General features: G+C 53.8%; 1 protein-coding gene across 2 annotated transcripts in view; it reads left to right on the top strand.

Annotated features, from left to right (window-relative positions):
• The window catches only part of GGNBP2 (gametogenetin binding protein 2), a 136,286-nt gene that overhangs the window by 68,243 nt on the left and 50,462 nt on the right, over positions 1-17,581 (top strand). For both annotated transcript variants that reach the window (XM_075314680.1, XM_075314679.1), the window contains exons 10-11: positions 10,099-10,224; positions 10,314-10,459. In XM_075314680.1, coding sequence (XP_075170795.1) covers positions 10,099-10,224; positions 10,314-10,459 — 272 coding nt within the window. The remainder of the gene's footprint in view (positions 1-10,098; positions 10,225-10,313; positions 10,460-17,581) is intronic.

Raw genomic sequence — 17,581 nt, 5'->3', positions numbered from 1 at the left:
ACCTCATGACTTCCAGCCCCCCCCCTCCGCATCTCCGGTTGGGGGCAGGCTCTCCCGCTTTTCCGACATTTGGACGTCACAGGTCAAAGACCGGTGGGTGACAAACATTTTGTCTCGCGGGTACAGAATCGAGTTCAGTTCTCGTCCTCCAGCTCGGTTCTTCAGAACCTCCCCACATCCAGACCGAGCAGATGCCCTGCTGCAGGCGGTGGACTCCCTAAGAGCGGAAGGAGTAGTGGTTCCTGTACCGCCTCAGGAACAAGGGCGAGGGTTTTACTCCAATCTCTTTGTGGTTCCAAAAAAGGACGGCTCGTTCCGTCCTGTTCTGGATCTAAAGCTGCTCAACAAACATGTGCACGCCAGACGGTTCCGGATGGAAACCCTCCGCTCTGTCGTTGCCTCAATGTCTCAAGGAGACTTCCTTGCCTCAATAGACATCAAAGATGCTTATCTCCACGTGCCAATTGCTACAGAACATCAACGTTTTCTACGTTTTGTGATAGGAAACGACCATCTTCAGTTCGTAGCTCTGCCATTCGGTCTGGCGACAGCCCCCCGGGTCTTCACCAAGGTCATGGCGGCGGTGGTAGCAGTCTTGCACTCTCAGGGACACTCGGTGATCCCTTACCTAGACGATCTACTTGTCAAGGCACCCTCTCAAGAGGCATGCCAACTCAGTCTACATGCTACGCTGGAGACTCTACAGACGTTCGGATGGATCATCAACTTTCCAAAGTCGAATCTGTCACCGTCACAGTCGCTAACGTATCTTGGCATGGAGTTTCATACTCGAGCAGCGAGAGTGAAGCTTCCGCTGAACAAGCAGCGGTCCCTACAGACAGGGGTGCAATCCCTCCTTCAAGGCCAGTCGCACCCCTTACGGCGCCTCATGCACTTCCTTGGGAAGATGGTGGCAGCCATGGAAGCAGTTCCCTTTGCGCAGTTTCATCTGCGCCAACTTCAATGGGACATTCTCCGCCAATGGGACGGGAAGTCAACGTCCCTGGACAGGAAAGTCTCTCTTTCCCAGACGGCCAAGGACTCTCTACAATGGTGGCTCCTTCCCACCTCATTGTCTCAGGGAAGATCCTTCCTGCCCCCATCCTGGGCAGTGGTCACGACAGATGCGAGTCTGTCAGGGTGGGGAGCAGTGTTTCTCCACCACAGGGCCCAGGGGACGTGGACTCCGCAGGAGTCCACCCTTCAGATCAATGTTCTGGAAATCAGGGCAGTGTATCTTGCTCTACTGGCCTTCCAACAGTGGCTGGAAGGAAAGCAGATCCGAATCCAGTCGGACAACTCCACAGCGGTGGCATACATCAATCACCAAGGAGGGACGCGCAGTCGGCAAGCATTCCAAGAAGTCCGGCGCATTCTAATGTGGGTGGAGGACACAGCCTCCACCATATCCGCGGTTCACATCCCAGGCGTAGAAAATTGGGAAGCAGACTTCCTCAGTCGCCAGGGCATGGACGCAGGGGAGTGGTCCCTTCACCCGGACGTGTTTCAGGAAATCTGTCGCCGATGGGGAGTGCCGGACGTCGACCTAATGGCGTCCCGGCACAACAACAAGGTCCCGGCATTCATGGCGAGGTCGCGCGATCAAAGAGCTCTGGCGGCAGACGCATTAGTTCAAGATTGGTCGCAGTTTCGGCTCCCATACGTCTTCCCACCTCTGGCACTCTTGCCCAGAGTGTTACGCAAGATCAGATCCGATTGCAGCCGCGTCATACTCGTCGCCCCAGACTGGCCGAGGAGATCGTGGTATCCGGATCTGTGGCATCTCACGGTCGGTCGACCGTGGTCACTGCCAGACCGACCAGACTTACTGTCCCAAGGGCCGTTTTTCCATCAGAATTCTGCGGCCCTGAACCTGACTGTGTGGCCATTGAGTCCTGGATCCTAGCGTCCGCAGGATTATCTCAAGGAGTCGTAGCCACAATGAGACAAGCTAGGAAGTCAACGTCTGCTAAGATCTACCACAGAACGTGGAAGATTTTCTTATCCTGGTGCTCTGCACAGAGAGTATCCCCTTGGCCATTTGCATTGCCTACCTTTCTTTCCTTCCTGCAATCGGGGTTGGAAAAGGGCTTGTCGCTCAGCTCTCTTAAAGGGCAAGTCTCGGCACTATCCGTGTTTTTTCAGAAGCGTCTAGCACGTCTTCCTAAGGTGCGCACGTTCCTGCAGGGGGTCTGTCATATTGTGCCCCCGTACAGGCGGCCATTAGATCCATGGGATCTGAACAGGGTACTAGTTGCTCTCCAGAAGCCGCCTTTCGAGCCTCTGAAGGAAGTTTCCTTTTCTCGCCTGTCACAGAAAGTGGCGTTTCTTGTTGCGATCACATCGCTTCGGCGAGTGTCGGAGCTGGCAGCTCTGTCATCCAAGGCTCCCTTCCTGGTGTTCCACCAGGACAAGGTAGTGCTGCGCCCCATTCCGGAGTTTCTCCCTAAGGTCGTATCCTCGTTTCATCTTAATCAGGATATCTCCTTGCCTTCCTTTTGTCCTCATCCGGTTCACCGGTATGAAAAGGACTTACGTTTGCTAGATCTGGTGAGAGCACTCAGAATCTACATTTCCCGCACGGCGCCCATGCGCCGTTCCGATGCACTTTTTGTCCTTGTCGCTGGTCCGCGCAAGGGGTTGCAGGCTTCTAAAGCCACCCTGGCTCGATGGATCAAAGAACCAATTCTAGAGGCTTACCGTTCTGCGGGGCTTCCGGTTCCTTCAGGGCTAAAAGCCCACTCAACCAGAGCCGTGGGTGCGTCCTGGGCATTACGACACCAGGCTTCGGCTCAACAAGTGTGCCAGGCAGCTACCTGGTCGAGTCTGCACACTTTCACCAAGCATTATCAGGTGCATACCTATGCTTCGGCGGATGCCAGCTTAGGTAGAAGAGTCCTGCAGGCGGCAGTGACACCCCCGTAGGGGAGGGCTGTTTTGCAGCTCTAACATGAGGTATCTCTTTACCCACCCAGGGACAGCTTTTGGACGTCCCAATCGTCTGGGTCTCCCAATAGAGCGCTGAAGAAGGGAATTTTGTTACTTACCGTAAATTCCTTTTCTTCTAGCTCTTATTGGGAGACCCAGCACCCGCCCTGTTGTCCTTCGGGATTTTTTTGTGGTTTGCGGGTACACATGTTGTTCATGTTGAACGGTTTTTCAGTTCTCCGACGTTATTCGGAGTTAATTTGTTTAAACCAGTTATTGGCTTCCTCCTTCTTGCTTTGGCACTAAAACTGGAGAACCCGTGATACCACGGGGGGGTATAGCCAGAAGGGGAGGGGCCTTGCACTTTTTAGTGTAGTGCTTTGTGTGGCCTCCGGAGGGCAGTAGCTATACCCCAATCGTCTGGGTCTCCCAATAAGAGCTAGAAGAAAAGGAATTTACGGTAAGTAACAAAATTCCCTTCTTTCATTTAAATTTTGTACTGACCTCATTTGGGGTGTGTGGCTGGTTCCCTTGAAAGGTTACAGTAGTTTTCCAAAATTTAAATATATTTTATATTTTTTTAGCTTGTGTTCCATTCCTCATTTTGTCAGGTGGTGGTCTTTTATACCAGAAGATCACATTATAGCAATTTCACAGCTTGCTTGCAATTACAGTGGAACCTTCCTTAACGAGAACAATCCGTTCTGGGACTGTGCTTGTTAACCAAGTTACTCGTTCAGCAGAGCAAGATTTCCCATAGGAAATCATTGCAATGCTGACAATTCGTTCCACAACTTGTTAAATGTCCCATCCTGGTCCCCTATTCTACCATTCCACACATGCACAAACCCGCACAAACACACACAAACACACAAGCACGCACACGCACGCACATATTATATGCTCACCTTACCTTCCATTCCATCGCCGGTCTCCTGGGACTTGCTGTTCTGCGGTGCGGGCCGTGTATCAGGTAACCATAACGACTAGGGCGGAACTTCCTGCCAGAGCGCTGATGTCAAAGGCAGAGCCGCTTGCCTCTGATTGGACAGCGCGCTGCCTTTCACAAGCGGTGACAGGAACCAGGAAGTTCCTGCTTCGTTGCTATGGATGCCGATGCCTGGAGCAGAGCGGCGCGGCACACTACAGGACCCAGGAGGCCGGTGATGAAACGGAAGGTACAGGTATTATATGCTCACCTTACCTTCCGTTCCACCGCTGGCCTCATGGTACTTGTAGTTCGCCGCGATGTACCCGGGAACTACAAGAACCAGGAGACCGTCGGTGGAACAGAAGGTAAGGTGAGCATAGTACTGTATGTGTGTGCGTGCATGTGTGTTTGTGTGTGTGTGTTTGTGAGTACATGTTTGTGTGGACTGCAAGTGCGGGTCAGAGTGTGGTGGATGGACTGAACCGGAAGTGTGTGAGGTGAGGATTTCGCTCGCACAGCAAAGCTTTCTCGTAAAGCGGGTTACAAATTTACAGAAAGCTTTGCTTGTGAAGTGAAATTCTTGTTAAGTGGGTTACTCGTTAAGCGAGGTTCCACTGTATGTTCCTTCGTTAACAATACTTTGTACATGATATAGATCAGACTAAGTGTACAAATTAGGTCTGAGAACATATTTCTTTATCGTTCCTTATGGGAGACCCAAACCATGGGTGTATAGCTACTGCCTCCGGAGGACACACAAAGTACTACACTCAAACGTGTAGCTCCTCCCTCCGGGCTATATACACCCCCTGGATGACAATCTACCCAGTTCAATGCTTTGTGTTTCAGGAGGATACACACACTTGCATTCTCTGATATTTTTTTCATTTTTATTTTGATTTTCAAGATTTGGAAGAAAAGCGGGTCCAGTCTGGACTCCCGGCATGTCCCTTCACACCCCACTCTGTCGGCGGTGCTGTTAAGGTTGACTTTACAAGGCTGGAGCCTTCACATGCCGTGCTCCTTCACATCCTCTGAGAGGCTCTGGTTTGAAGTGGGAGCCGTCACGGTCCTCTCTGCTTGCAGGAGACCGGTCTCCATCCGCAGCCCTGTCTGGTTCCTCCTGGAAGGAGCGTTCACCCCCCCTCAGGGACTGGCCCTGCGTCTCAAAAGCTAAGTATTGAGACGTTTTTCAGGGGTCCCGGGTACTTTTATTAGGGGGACAGTATGTGTTTTATCGTTACTGTAAATTCCGGCCGGTTCTGGGGGTTTCCCCTGAGAACCGCGCCGAAGGTGCCTGCTCGTCGGCCGCTTTTTAAAATCTAGGCCCCGGCTTCAGTTTGGGCCTAGTTTCGGTTTCGGCTTCTCTGCATGTCATGCATACAGAGGCATAGCGTGGCGCCGCCCACCGCTCGGCCAGCAGAGGGGAGGGCACTCCTCTCTGGGGAGATGTTCCCTCCCCTGTATCTCTCTCTGCATCTCTCCCTGGCCCTCCGTTTTCCCGCTCTTGGCCTAATACCCCCCCCTCCTCCTTCCAGCGCCATTTTCTCAGCGTTCTTACACTGGACGGCGCTGGATGCTGCAGCTGCTGCTGTTTAGGAGGACTGACGCTTCACTTGGGCTTTGAGCTGTGGAATCCGGAGGGCACACAGAGAGCGGTCTGGTAAGCCACAACCTCTGGTTGTGGGCTTTTTATTACACTCTCAGGACATTCTACAGGAGTGTTTGCTTGCTGCAGAGCTTCCACCTCAGCAGCATGTCTGTCACCCGGAGCAAGGCTGCAAACATGTACGCTGTATGCACTGCATGTAAGCTCATTCTGCCAGAGCCAAGCACATACCCACATTGTGATGCCTGTGCTAATATGGTTGTGTCTCAGCCTGGAGCCTCCTCAGGGGTCCCTCCGGCTGCTCCGGCCCCGGTGGCTGAACCCCCGGCTTGGGTAGCATCCTTTTCACAAGCTATTTCCCAGTCTTTTGCCGACTCCATGGGGCAGCTGTCCCGGACACTGCTGACCATGCATCAGCCCCCTTCTCAGGGTGCTTCTGCTGCTCCTAGCTCTGCAGAGCTCTCAGAGCATGTCCCAGGACCCCGTCCCCCTACACGGAGACGCAGGGACCCTTCTCCTTCCTCTTCCCACGGCTCTGATTCACGTGCCGAGGTACAGAGCGAGGAGGATTCGTTTACTGTGGGCTCAGACGCTACCTCTATGTACCCCATTGACTTGTCTGAGGGTGATGCGGATGTTAGTGACTTGATTGCGTCCATTAACTCCGTACTGAACCTCAACCCACCAGAGTCAGAGGAACAAGCCTCTCTGGTAGAGATGCACCAGTTTACCTCACCTAAGAAACCTAGGAGTATGTTTTTTAACCACTCCAGCTTTCAGACCACTGTTACCAAGCCCAGGGCCTGTCCTGACAAACGTTTTCCGAAGCGTAGTTCAGATGACCGTTTTCCTTCTCCACCAGAGGTGGTTAAGGAATGGGCCCAGTCCCCAAAGGTAGACCCTCCGGTGTCCAGAATCTCAGCCCGCACAGTCGTAGCTGTGGCTGATGGCACCTCTCTTAAGGATCCCACTGACCGCCAGGTTGACCTTTTGGCCAAGTCTGTATATGAGGCGGCAGGAGCCTCGTTCTCCCCGTCTTTTGCGGCAGTGTGGGCTCTTAAGGCAGTGTCTGCCTCCCTGGAGGAGATACATTCCCTTACCAGGGACTCTATTCCTGAGAGTGATGCCTTAACTTCTCAAGCTTCGGCTTTTGCATCCTACGCCATGTCTGCCATCCTGGAGGCTTCTCACCGCACGGCGGTGGCCTCCGCTAACTCCCTCGCGATCCGCAGGATCTTGTGGCTTCGAGAGTGGAAAGCAGACGCTTCCTCTAAGAAGTACCTTGCGAGTCTCCCTTTTGCTGGGTCCCGGCTGTTTGGGGAACAGCTGGATGACATAATTAAGGAAGCTACTGGCGGGAAGAGTACTTCCTTGCCACAAACTAAAGCCAGGAAACCTGTCCTGGGCAGGATCCAATCGAGGTTTCGTTCCTTTCGTTCCTCTAACTGGTCATCCTCTAAGCCCTCGACCTCGTCCACTACCGCAGCCAAGGATCGTAAATCAAACTGGCGCGCAAAGCCGCGTCCTCAAAAGACCGGAGGAGCCGCTGCCACTAAGGCAGCCTCCTCTTGACTATCTGGCTGCGCCAGCAACGTCCTTGGTCGGTGACAGGCTCCCCCACTTTGGAGACGTGTGGTTTCAACACGTCGCCGATCAGTGGGTGATTCGTGGCTCTTCCCTTTGGCTTAGCCACGGCCCCTCGAGTGTTCACCAAGGTCATGGCAGCAGTGGTTGCGGTCCTGCACCTCCAGGGGTTGGCAGTGATTCCTTACCTGGACGACCTTCTAGTCAAGGCCTCATCCAGTGTAGACTGCCAGCGGAGTGTCTCTCTCACTCTCGCCACGCTAGTTCAGTTCGGTTGGCTTGTCAACCTGCCCAAGTCCACTCTGACTCCGACCCAGGTACTTAAGTACCTAGGGATGCAATTCGAGACTCTGCCGGCACTTGTCAAGTTGCCCTTAGTCAAACAGCAGTCCCTTCGTCTGGCGGTGCGCTCTCTGCTGAGGCACCGCCGTCATTCCCTCAGACACCTCATGCAGGTGCTGGGTCAGATGGTGGCGTCAATGGAAGCGGTTCCCTTTGCCCAGTTCCATCTGCGTCCCCTGCAGCTGGACATTCTCCGCTGTTGGGACAAGCGGATCTCTTCCTTGCACAGGCTGGTGGCTCTGTCATCACAGGCCAGTAGCTCCCTTCAGTGGTGGCTTCGGCCCCTCTCTCTCTCACAGGGACGCTCCTTCCTGACTCCGTCCTGGGTGATCCTCACCACGGATGCCAGCCTCTCCGGTTGGGGAGCAGTATTTCTCAATCACCGAGCACAGGGCACTTGGACTCCGTCCGAATCAGCCCTCTCGATCAATGTGCTGGAGATCAGAGCTGTGTTTCTAGCTCTCCTAGCCTTTCACCACCTGTTGGCGGGCAGGCACATTCGGGTTCAGTCGGACAACGCGACAGCGGTTGCCTACATCAATCACCAGGGCGGGACTCACAGCCGTCTGGCGATGTTGGAGGTTCAACGCATCCTCCAGTGGACGGAGGACTCAAAGTCCACCATATCTGCAGTCCACATCCCAGGCGTGGAAAACTGGGAGGCCGATTATCTCAGCCGTCAAACCGTGGACAGCGGCGAGTGGGCCCTGCATCCGTCAGTGTTCAGATCAATCTGCCGCAAGTGGGGCACTCCGGAAGTGGATCTAATGGCATCCCGGCACAACAACAAGGTTCCGGTTTACGTGGCTCGCTCCCACGATCCTCAAGCCTTCGCAGCAGACGCACTGGTTCAAGATTGGTCTCAGTTCCGTCTGGCCTATGTGTTTCCCCCTCTAGCGCTCTTGCCCAGGGTTCTGCGCAAGATCAGGACGGAGGGCCGTCGAGTCATTCTCATTGCTCCGGACTGGCCCAGGCGAGCTTGGTACCCAGACCTGCTCCGTCTGTCCGTAGAGGTGCCGTGGCATCTCCCGGACCGCCCAGACCTTCTCTCTCAAGGTCCGTTCTTCCGCCAGAATTCCGCGGCTCTCAGATTGACGGCATGGCTCTTGAGTCCTGGATCCTGACGGCTTCAGGCATTCCCTCTGAGGTCATCTCCACCATGACTCAGGCTCGGAAGTCTTCCTCGGCCAAGATTTACCACAGGACTTGGAGGATTTTCCTGTCCTGGTGTCGCTCTTCCGACCATGCTCCTTGGCCGTTCTCCTTACCGACCATCCTGTCTTTTCTACAGTCTGGTCTACAGCTAGGTCTGTCCCTCAATTCCCTCAAGGGACAGGTGTCGGCTTTGTCGGTATTGTTCCAGCGGCGTATCGCCCGACTGGCTCAGGTGCGCACCTTCATGCAGGGCGCATCTCACATCATTCCTCCTTACCGGCGGCCCTTGGATCCCTGGGACCTTAATCTGGTCCTCACGGCCTTACAGAAACCCCCCTTTGAGCCTCTCAGGGAGGTTCCTTTGTCTAGACTTTCACAGAAAGTTGTTTTTCTAGTAGCCATAACTTCTCTCAGGAGAGTTTCTGATTTGGCTGCGCTCTCTTCGGAATCTCCCTTTTTGGTGTTTCACCAAGACAAGGTGGTTCTTCGTCCGACTCCGGACTTTCTCCCTAAGGTGGTGTCTCCTTTCCACCTTAACCAGGACATTTCATTGCCTTCTCTATGTCCGGCCCCTGTGCATCGTTTTGAGAAGGCGTTGCACTCCTTAGATTTGGTGCGGGCGCTCCGAATCTATGTGTCACGCACCGCCGTTTTTAGGCGGTGCACCTCACTTTTTGTGCTAACCACTGGTCAGCGCAAGGGTCTCGCAGCTTCTAAACCGACCCTAGCTCGTTGGATCAGGTCGGCTATCACCGATGCCTACCAGTGTTCTCAGGTGCCTCCTCCCCCGGGGATTAAGGCGCACTCGACCAGAGCTGTCGGTGCCTCCTGGGCTTTCAGGCACCAGGCTACGGCTCAGCAGGTTTGTCAGGCTGCCACGTGGTCCAGTCTGCACACTTTTTCGAAGCACTACCAAGTGCATGCTCATGCTTCGGCAGATGCGAGCTTGGGCAGACGCATTCTTCAGGCTACTGTCGCCCGTTTGTGAAGTTAGGTTTTGCCTACTTCTCAGTTTGGTTTATTTCCCACCCATGGACTGCTTTGGAACGTCCCATGGTTTGGGTCTCCCATAAGGAACGATAAAGAAAAAGAGAATTTTGTTACTTACCGTAAATTCTTTTTTTTATAGTTCCGACATGGGAGACCCAGCACCCTCCCTGTTGCCTGTTGGCAGTTTTTTGTTCCGTGTGTTTCACCGGCTGTTGTTAGTAGACAGAGTTCTGGTTTTGCCGAGTTTTACTCTATCTCTACTTATGGGTGGATGTCCTCCTTCAGCTTTTGCACTGAACTGGGTAGATTGTCATCCAGGGGGTGTATATAGCCCGGAGGGAGGAGCTACACGTTTGAGTGTAGTACTTTGTGTGTCCTCCGGAGGCAGTAGCTATACACCCATGGTTTGGGTCTCCCATGTCGGAACTATAAGAAAAAGAATTTATGGTAAGTAACAAAATTCTCTTTTGTGCAGTTATTCTAATTTATCACATCTGATACAACGCATTGATTTGCTGAGGTGTTCACTAATGTCTCCCATTTATTTATTTAATACCAGGCTTAACTGCTCGTTCGAATGGCAGCGATTGTGGCTATTCATCTAGTATGGAGGGTAGTGAGACTGGCTCCCGAGAAGGATCTGATGTGGCCTGTACTGAAGGCATTTGCAACCATGATGAAGCAGGTATTTAAAAATGTTATGTATTTTTGCTGAGTTTTGTATATTATTTTTTGCTTTCATTTCCGCTTAAATAATTTTCAATTTTTGTGCAGGGGAAGATCAGTGTGTTATGTGTGACAAGGACGAAGAAGATGGTGATAGTTGTGTGGAATGTTGGGCCAATTCGGCTGAAAACAGTCTGAAGGATACAAACAGAAAGAAGAAGAAATGCAAGCCGTTTAAGTGTGGGAATGAAAGCGTAAGTGTGGAGCACTTCTCAAATATTAGGATGTCAGTCAGAGACAAATGTATATTTCTTTGTCGCTCCATTGGGAGACCCAGACAATTGGGTGTATAGCTTCTGCCTCCGGAGGCCACACAAAGTATTACACTTTAAGAAGTGTAACCCCTCCCCTCTGCCTATACACCCTCCCGTGGATCACGGGCTCCTCAGTTTTATGCTTTGTGTGGAAGGAGGCACACATCCACTCATCATCTCATTTTAGTTATATCGGTTGGAAGAAAAGTGGGCCCACACGGGGCCCCCGGCATGTTCCCTTCTCACCCCACTATGTCGGCGGTGCTGTTAAGGTTGAGGTACCCATTGCGGGTACAAAGGCAGGAGCCTCATGCCGTCTCCTTCACCATCCCTTAGCGGCTCTGGGAGAAGTGGGATCCTGAGCGGTCATCCAGTCACTGGGACCGTGCTCCCTCCGCAGCCCCTGGGGGAATCTGTCGGACAGGAGTTTTTTTATCCTCAGGGACCGGGCCCTGCATCACTAAGGTACTCTGTACCCCCATGGGGGATGTGCATGGAGCGCCTTCATCCCGGACGCTGCAGCAGCTGCTTATTTGTGTCGGCCGGCGGACTTCCGCGCCGACCGCGCCTGTTTGTCGGCCGCGGTATTAAATTTAGTCCCCGGCTTCAATTGCGGCCTAGTAGCAAAACACCCGCCCCCGGGCCTGTCTATCAGGGATAAGGGCGGGACTGCCGACCTGACGTCGGCTGTGAGGGCCAGGGCATCCTGTATGTTCCTCCCCCCCCCCTCACTGATCACTGTGGGGACTCCAGATTCCCGCACTTTTCTAGCGCCGCCCACGGCTCCTCTCCTCCCCTGAGAGCTCCGGCAGCCATTTCTTTGGCATTCTGCCTGTGGAAGATTTCCTGGAAAGAGCTCTGCAACGCTGGGAGACCTAAGGCAGGGAATCTGGAGGACACACACTCCGCTTTTTAGCGGTCGGTAAGCCACACCGGTCACCCGGTGCTGGTCCCCTTAGGGTGCCGGAATAGATAATAAATATATATATATATATATATATATATATATATATATATATATATATATATATATATATATATATATGAGAGAGAAAGCCGCGAAGACACCATCACATGTTTCTCAACGCTGGCAAGAAACTAGCCAGGTCTTTCACCGGGAAGGAACAACCACGGGAAGGGCAGTCTCCAGTCAAGGAGACCACCTATACCAAACATGGTATCCATCCACAGACAGCCATTTCGGGATATTTGCCCCTCATCAGTGTGGAGTAGGAATCTGGCTAGTGGGGGCAATGCCTAGTAAAAGACTACTTTAAGCAAGCATTGTTGACCTTAGGGAGATCAACATATCCACTGCGGAGACACCATCACGTGTTTCTCAACGCAGTGATTCTAGAGCAAAGCCCCCTGGGAAGTTTGCATACTTCCCAGGGGGCTTTGCTCTAGAATCACTGCGTTGAGAAACACGTGATGGTGTCTCCGCAGTGGATATGTTGATCTCCCTAAGGTCAACAATGCTTGCTTAAAGTAGTCTTTTACTAGGCATTGCCCCCACTAGCCAGATTCCTACTCCACACTGATGAGGGGCAAATACCCCGAAACTGCTGTCTGTGGATGGATACCATGTTTGGTATAGGTGGTCTCCTTGACTGGAGACTGCCCTTCCCGTGGTTGTTCCTTCCCGGTGAAAGACCTGGCTAGTTTCTTGCCAGCGTTGAGAAACCTGTGATGGTGTCTCTGCGGCTTTCTCATTTGCATACTTCCCAGGGGGCTTTGCTCTAGAATCACTGCGTTGAGAAACACGTGATGGTGTCTCCGCAGTGGATATGTTGATCTCCCTAAGGTCAACAATGCTTGCTTAAGTGTGTATATATAATATAATATAATTTCTTTTTCGCTCCTAATTGGGAGACCCAGACAATTGGGTGTATAGCTACTGCCTCCGGAGGCCGCACAAAGTACTACACTTAAAAGTGTAAGGCCCCTCCCCTTCTGGCTATACACCCCCCCGTGGGAGCACGGGTCCTCCAGTTTTTTGCTTTGTGCGAAGGAGGTCAGACACGCACGCATAGCTCCACTGTTTAGTCAGCAGCAGCTGCTGACTATGTCGGATGGAAGAAAAGAGGACCCATACAAGGGTCCCCAGCATGCTCCCTTCTCACCCCACTTTCTGTCGGTGGTGCTTGTTAAGGTTGAGGTACCCATTGCGGGTACGGAGGCTGGAGCCCACATGCTGATTCCTTCCCCATCCCCATTAGGGCTCTGGGCGAAGTGGGATTTTACCGGTCTCCAGGCACTGAGACCGTGCTCCATCCGCAGCCCCTGGAGAAGCCGCTGGATTTGGAGCTGAGTATCGTCAGGGACGTGGCCCTGCTCCGTCAAGGTACTCTGTGTCCCCGTGCATACGCGCGCACACCGCAGCATTGCTGGGTGTGTTAGTGCGCCGGGGACAACAGCGCTGCTGCGCTTTTGCCATTTCCTCACTTCAGCTTAGCTGAGTGGGTAGACTCAGGGAGAACGGTCGCGCCGGCCGCTGGGACTGCGACGCGGCTGGGACTTGTGGTGCGCCGGGGACTTCCGCGCTGGCCGTGCATATATCACGGCCGCGCTTATTACTACAGTCCCCGGCTTTTGCGGCCTAGTTCGTTCGTTCCCGCCTCCGCACCTGCCAGTCAGGAGGAGGGCGGGACGCTGTACAGAGCATCAGCGCTGAGGGCTGGAGTCGTTTTTACATACTCCAGCCCTCACACCAGGCACAGTAGGACGCAGTTTCCCGCTCTTTGTTTGTGGCACGCCCACGGTCCGCCCCTCTTCACAGAACGCCGGCAGCCATTCCTGCCTGCACGCTGAGCTGCAGAGGGGAGACGGGGAGACCCAGACACGGGATTCTACGGCCTCATACCCGCTGTTCAGCGGGCGGTAAGCAGCCCTCAAGGGCTCACCCCCACTTGTGCCGTTTGTATACTGAGTATTTCTTCGTCGCTCCATTGGGAGACCCAGACGATTGGGTGTATAGCTACTGCCTCCGGAGGCCACACAAAGCATTACACTAAAAAGTGTAAGGCCCCTCCCCTTCTGGCTATACACCCCCAGTGGGATCACTGGCTCACCAGTTTTCTGCTTTGTGTGAAGGAGGTCAGACATCCACGCATAGCTCCACTGTTTAGTCAGCAGTAGCTGCTGACTATATCGGATGGAAGAAAAGAGGGCCCATATAGGGCCCCCAGCATGCTCCCTTCTCACCCCACTGGTGGTTTGTAAGGTTGAGGTACCTATTGCTGGTACGGCGGCTGGAGCCCACATGCTGTTTTCCTTCCACATCCCCCTGAGGGGCTCTGAGGAAGTGGGATCTTACCGGCCCCAAAGCCCTGAGGCCGGGCTCCATCCACAGACCCATTGAACCTGCTGGATACGGAGCTGGGTACCGTTCAGGGACATGGCCCTGCACCATTCAGGTACTCTGTGTCCCCGTACACACAGGCACAGCACACTCCAGACTTGCTGGGTGTGCTAGTGGGCCGGGGACAGTAAAGGGTTACAGTCACTGCAGCCTAGCTGAGTGACTTTATGTATGGGGAACTACCGCGCCGGACGCTCCGGGAGCGGCGGCGCGGCTGGGACTTGTAGTGCGCCGGGGACTTAGCGCCGACCGCGCTTTTACGGCGGCGGCGCTTATAAATCCAGTCCCCGGCTTTTGCGGCCTAGCTCCGCTTCGTTCCCGCCCCCACCCTGTCAATCAGGGTAGGGGAGAGACGCTGTACAATCAGCAGCGCCGAGGGCTGGAGCCTTATTTACATGCTCCAGCCCTCTCACTGGACACTGTGGGACGCCGGTTTCCCGCTCTGACTTGGGGGCACGCCCACGGCCCGCCCCTACTCACACGAGCTGGAGAAGGACGCCGGCAGCCATTCCTGCAGTCCGAGCTGAGACATCGGACTCTGGGCAACCAGGCACAGGACTAGGGCGACCACACACCCGCTTATAGGCGGGCGGTAAGCGGCACATGAAGTGCTGACCCCACTAAATACCGCAGTTGTCCATTTGTATTTTTATGCTTACACTGCATAGGTCGCTATTTTTGGCTATATGCCCTCTTAGATGGCGACACATCAGCAGCAGGAAAGCAGGGGTGCTAAGGCACAGGCTTTCTATGCTGCTTGTATTGCATGTACTGAAGTGTTCATGTGTATTTATGCTTGAATGCTATACACTGCACTGTACGGTCGCTAGTCTGGGCTATTTTCGCCTAGAATGACTAGACTACAGCAGCAGAAAAGCAGGGGTGCTGAGGCACAGGTTTTTTCTATGCTGCTTGTATTGCAGGGGTTGCAGTGTTCATTGTACTTATGCTTGTATGCTATACATTGCACTGTATGGTCGATATTCTGGGCTATATTCCCCTAGATGGCTAGTCTACAGCAGCAGAAAAGCAGGGGTGCCAAGGCACAGGCTTTCTATGCTGCTTGTATTGCATGTGCTGCAGTGTTCATTGTACTTTATGCTTGTATGCTATACATTGCATTGTACGGTCGCCATTCTTAGCTCTATGTCCTAGATGGCTAGTCGGCAGCAGCATATAAGCAACACAGGCTTTCGATGCTGTTGTTACTGCATGTGATACTGTTCCACGGCACTGAACCCCATTGTGTGCAATGCTCCCCTGGAGCACTTGGTCAGCCGGGGTCTCTACTAGACGTGGCCAAAGGAACCACCTGTCAACCCTGTCCAAGGACAGGGATGGAGTTGCAATGGGATAGAGACTTGCAGTCCGGACAGGCCATGGGCAATCTGGATCATTGCTCCCTGGCCACCCTCATTGGGAATAAAATCGGTGCTCCGGGGGGGGTCCCAGGAGGCTCTCTGTATGATGAGGCAGACGTAGCTCATCAGGACTTTGATCCTGACAACGCTCTCAATCCGGATACACCGGATGGTGACGCCATAAGGAATGATCCTATAGCGTCCATCAATGGAATGTTGGATCTTTCTCCCTCAGCTCCCCCAGCGGAGGAGTCAGCTGCACAGCAGGAGAAGTCCCATTTCAGTAGCTCAAACGTATATTGAGTATTTTTCTGGCCACGCTGACTTCAGAGAAGCAGTCCAGGAACACCACGCTTACCAGATAAGCGTTTTCTCCAAACGTATTAAGGATACACGTTATCCTTTCTTCGGCGCTCTATTGGGAGACCCAGACGATTGGGTGTATAGCACTGCCTCCGGAGGCCACACAAAGCAATTACACTAAAAAGTGTAAGGCCCCTCCCCTTCTGGCTATACACCCCCAGTGGGATCACTGGCTCACCAGTTTTCTGCTTTGTGCGAAGGAGGTCAGACATCCACGCATAGCTCCACTGTTTGTAGTCAGCAGTAGCTGCTGGCTCTATCGGATGGAAGAAAAGAGGGCCCATATGGGGCCCCCAGCATGCTCCCTTCTCACCCGCGGTGGTGCTTGTAAGGTTGAGGTACCTATTGCTGGTACAGAGGCTGGAGCCCACATGCTGTTTTCCTTCCACATCCCCTGGAGGGCTCTGTGGAAGTGGGATCTTGCCGGCCCCCAAGCCCTGGGGCCGGGCTCCATCCACAGACCCATAGAACCTGCTGGATTGGGAGCGGGAGTGCCGTTCAGGGACAAGGCCCTGCAACTTTCAGGTACTCTGTGTCCCCGGCAGGCACGGACACTCTCAGGGCTTGCTGAGCGTTGTGGTGCGCCGGGGACAGTGGCGCTGTACGCTGGGGGTTAGGTCACTGCAGCTTTGCTGAGTGACGTTGTGTGTTGGGAACTACTGCGCCGACCGCTCCTGGAGCGGCGGCGCAGCTGCGACTTGTGGTGCGCCGGGGGCTTTGCGCCGACCGCGCTTTTACGGCGGCGGCGCTTCTAACTTTAGCCCCCGGTTTCTGCGGCCTAGCGCCGCTTCGTTCCCGCCCCCACCCTGTCAATCAGGGTAGGGGAGAGATGCTGCTCAATGGCAGCGCCGAGGGCTGGAGCTTTATTTACATGCTCCAGCCCTCTCACTAGGCACAAGGGGAAGCAGACTTCCCGCTCTTCGTCGGTGTACGCCCAGGGACCGCCCCCCCCTCTCCACAAGGACGCCGGCAGCCATTACACATGCGATCTGGCTGGGGAGAGGCAGCAGGCTCTGGGAGACCCAGACTAGAGGGATTTCTGGCGACCACACACCGCTCCTAGGCGGGCGGTAAGCTGCACAGTAGTGCTGGCCCCACTAGTGCCTCAGTGATATATTAGTGTACTTTTTTCTTGGTACCATATATATATATAGTTGCACTGTAAGGTCGCTTCTTGGCTGGACACCCTGTACTGCTCTGAGGAGGCAGCAACATGTCATCCGCAAAACGCAAGGCTGCCAAGGCACGGGCTGTGTGCACTGTTTGTACTGCATGTGGGGCTGATCTACCGGCAGGCTCCAATGATTCACATTGTGTGCAATGTTCAGTCCCAGTGGCACTTCGTCAGCCAGAGCCTATGGTGGTGGTAGCCCAGGCAGAGACGCCTGTGAACCCTGCCCCGGTGACGGGGACAGACTTTGCAGTGTTTGCTGATAAAATGTCTGAGGCTATGACAAAAATCCTGGAGACCTTGCAGGCCAGGCCAGTTCCTCAGACCATGGACACTGCTGTGGCTATGCTCTCTAGTCCCCCTCAGTTGGAACTAATCCGTACTTCAAGGGGGTCTCAAGCATCACAAGCTGAAGTCTCTGACTCAGATGACAGTCCCAGGCAGCCTAAGCGAGCTCGCTGGGAAAGACCCTCGACGTCATCACACTGCTCAGGGTCTCAGCGAGAAGAATCTCTCTGTGATGAGACTGAGGACGGTGATCAGGATTCTAATCCTGAGGCCCCTCTCAATCTGGATGCCCCTGATGGTGACGCCATGGTTAATGACCTTATATCGGCGATTAATAGACTGTTGGATATTTCTCCCCCAGCTCCTTCAGCAGAGGAGGCAGCTGCACAGCAGGAGAAGTTCCATTTCCTGTATCCCAAGCGTAAATTAAGTGCTTTTTTGGACCACTCTGACTTCAGAGAATCAATCCAGAAGCACGACGCTCATCCAGACAAGCGTTTCTCTAAACGTTCTAAGGA

The sequence above is a fragment of the Anomaloglossus baeobatrachus genome, chromosome 6 (genome assembly GCF_048569485.1).
Source record: "Anomaloglossus baeobatrachus isolate aAnoBae1 chromosome 6, aAnoBae1.hap1, whole genome shotgun sequence".
Taxonomy (NCBI): Eukaryota; Metazoa; Chordata; class Amphibia; order Anura; family Aromobatidae; genus Anomaloglossus; species Anomaloglossus baeobatrachus.
Note: the sequence above shows the minus strand (reverse complement) of the source record. Positions and strands in the feature narration are given on the sequence as shown.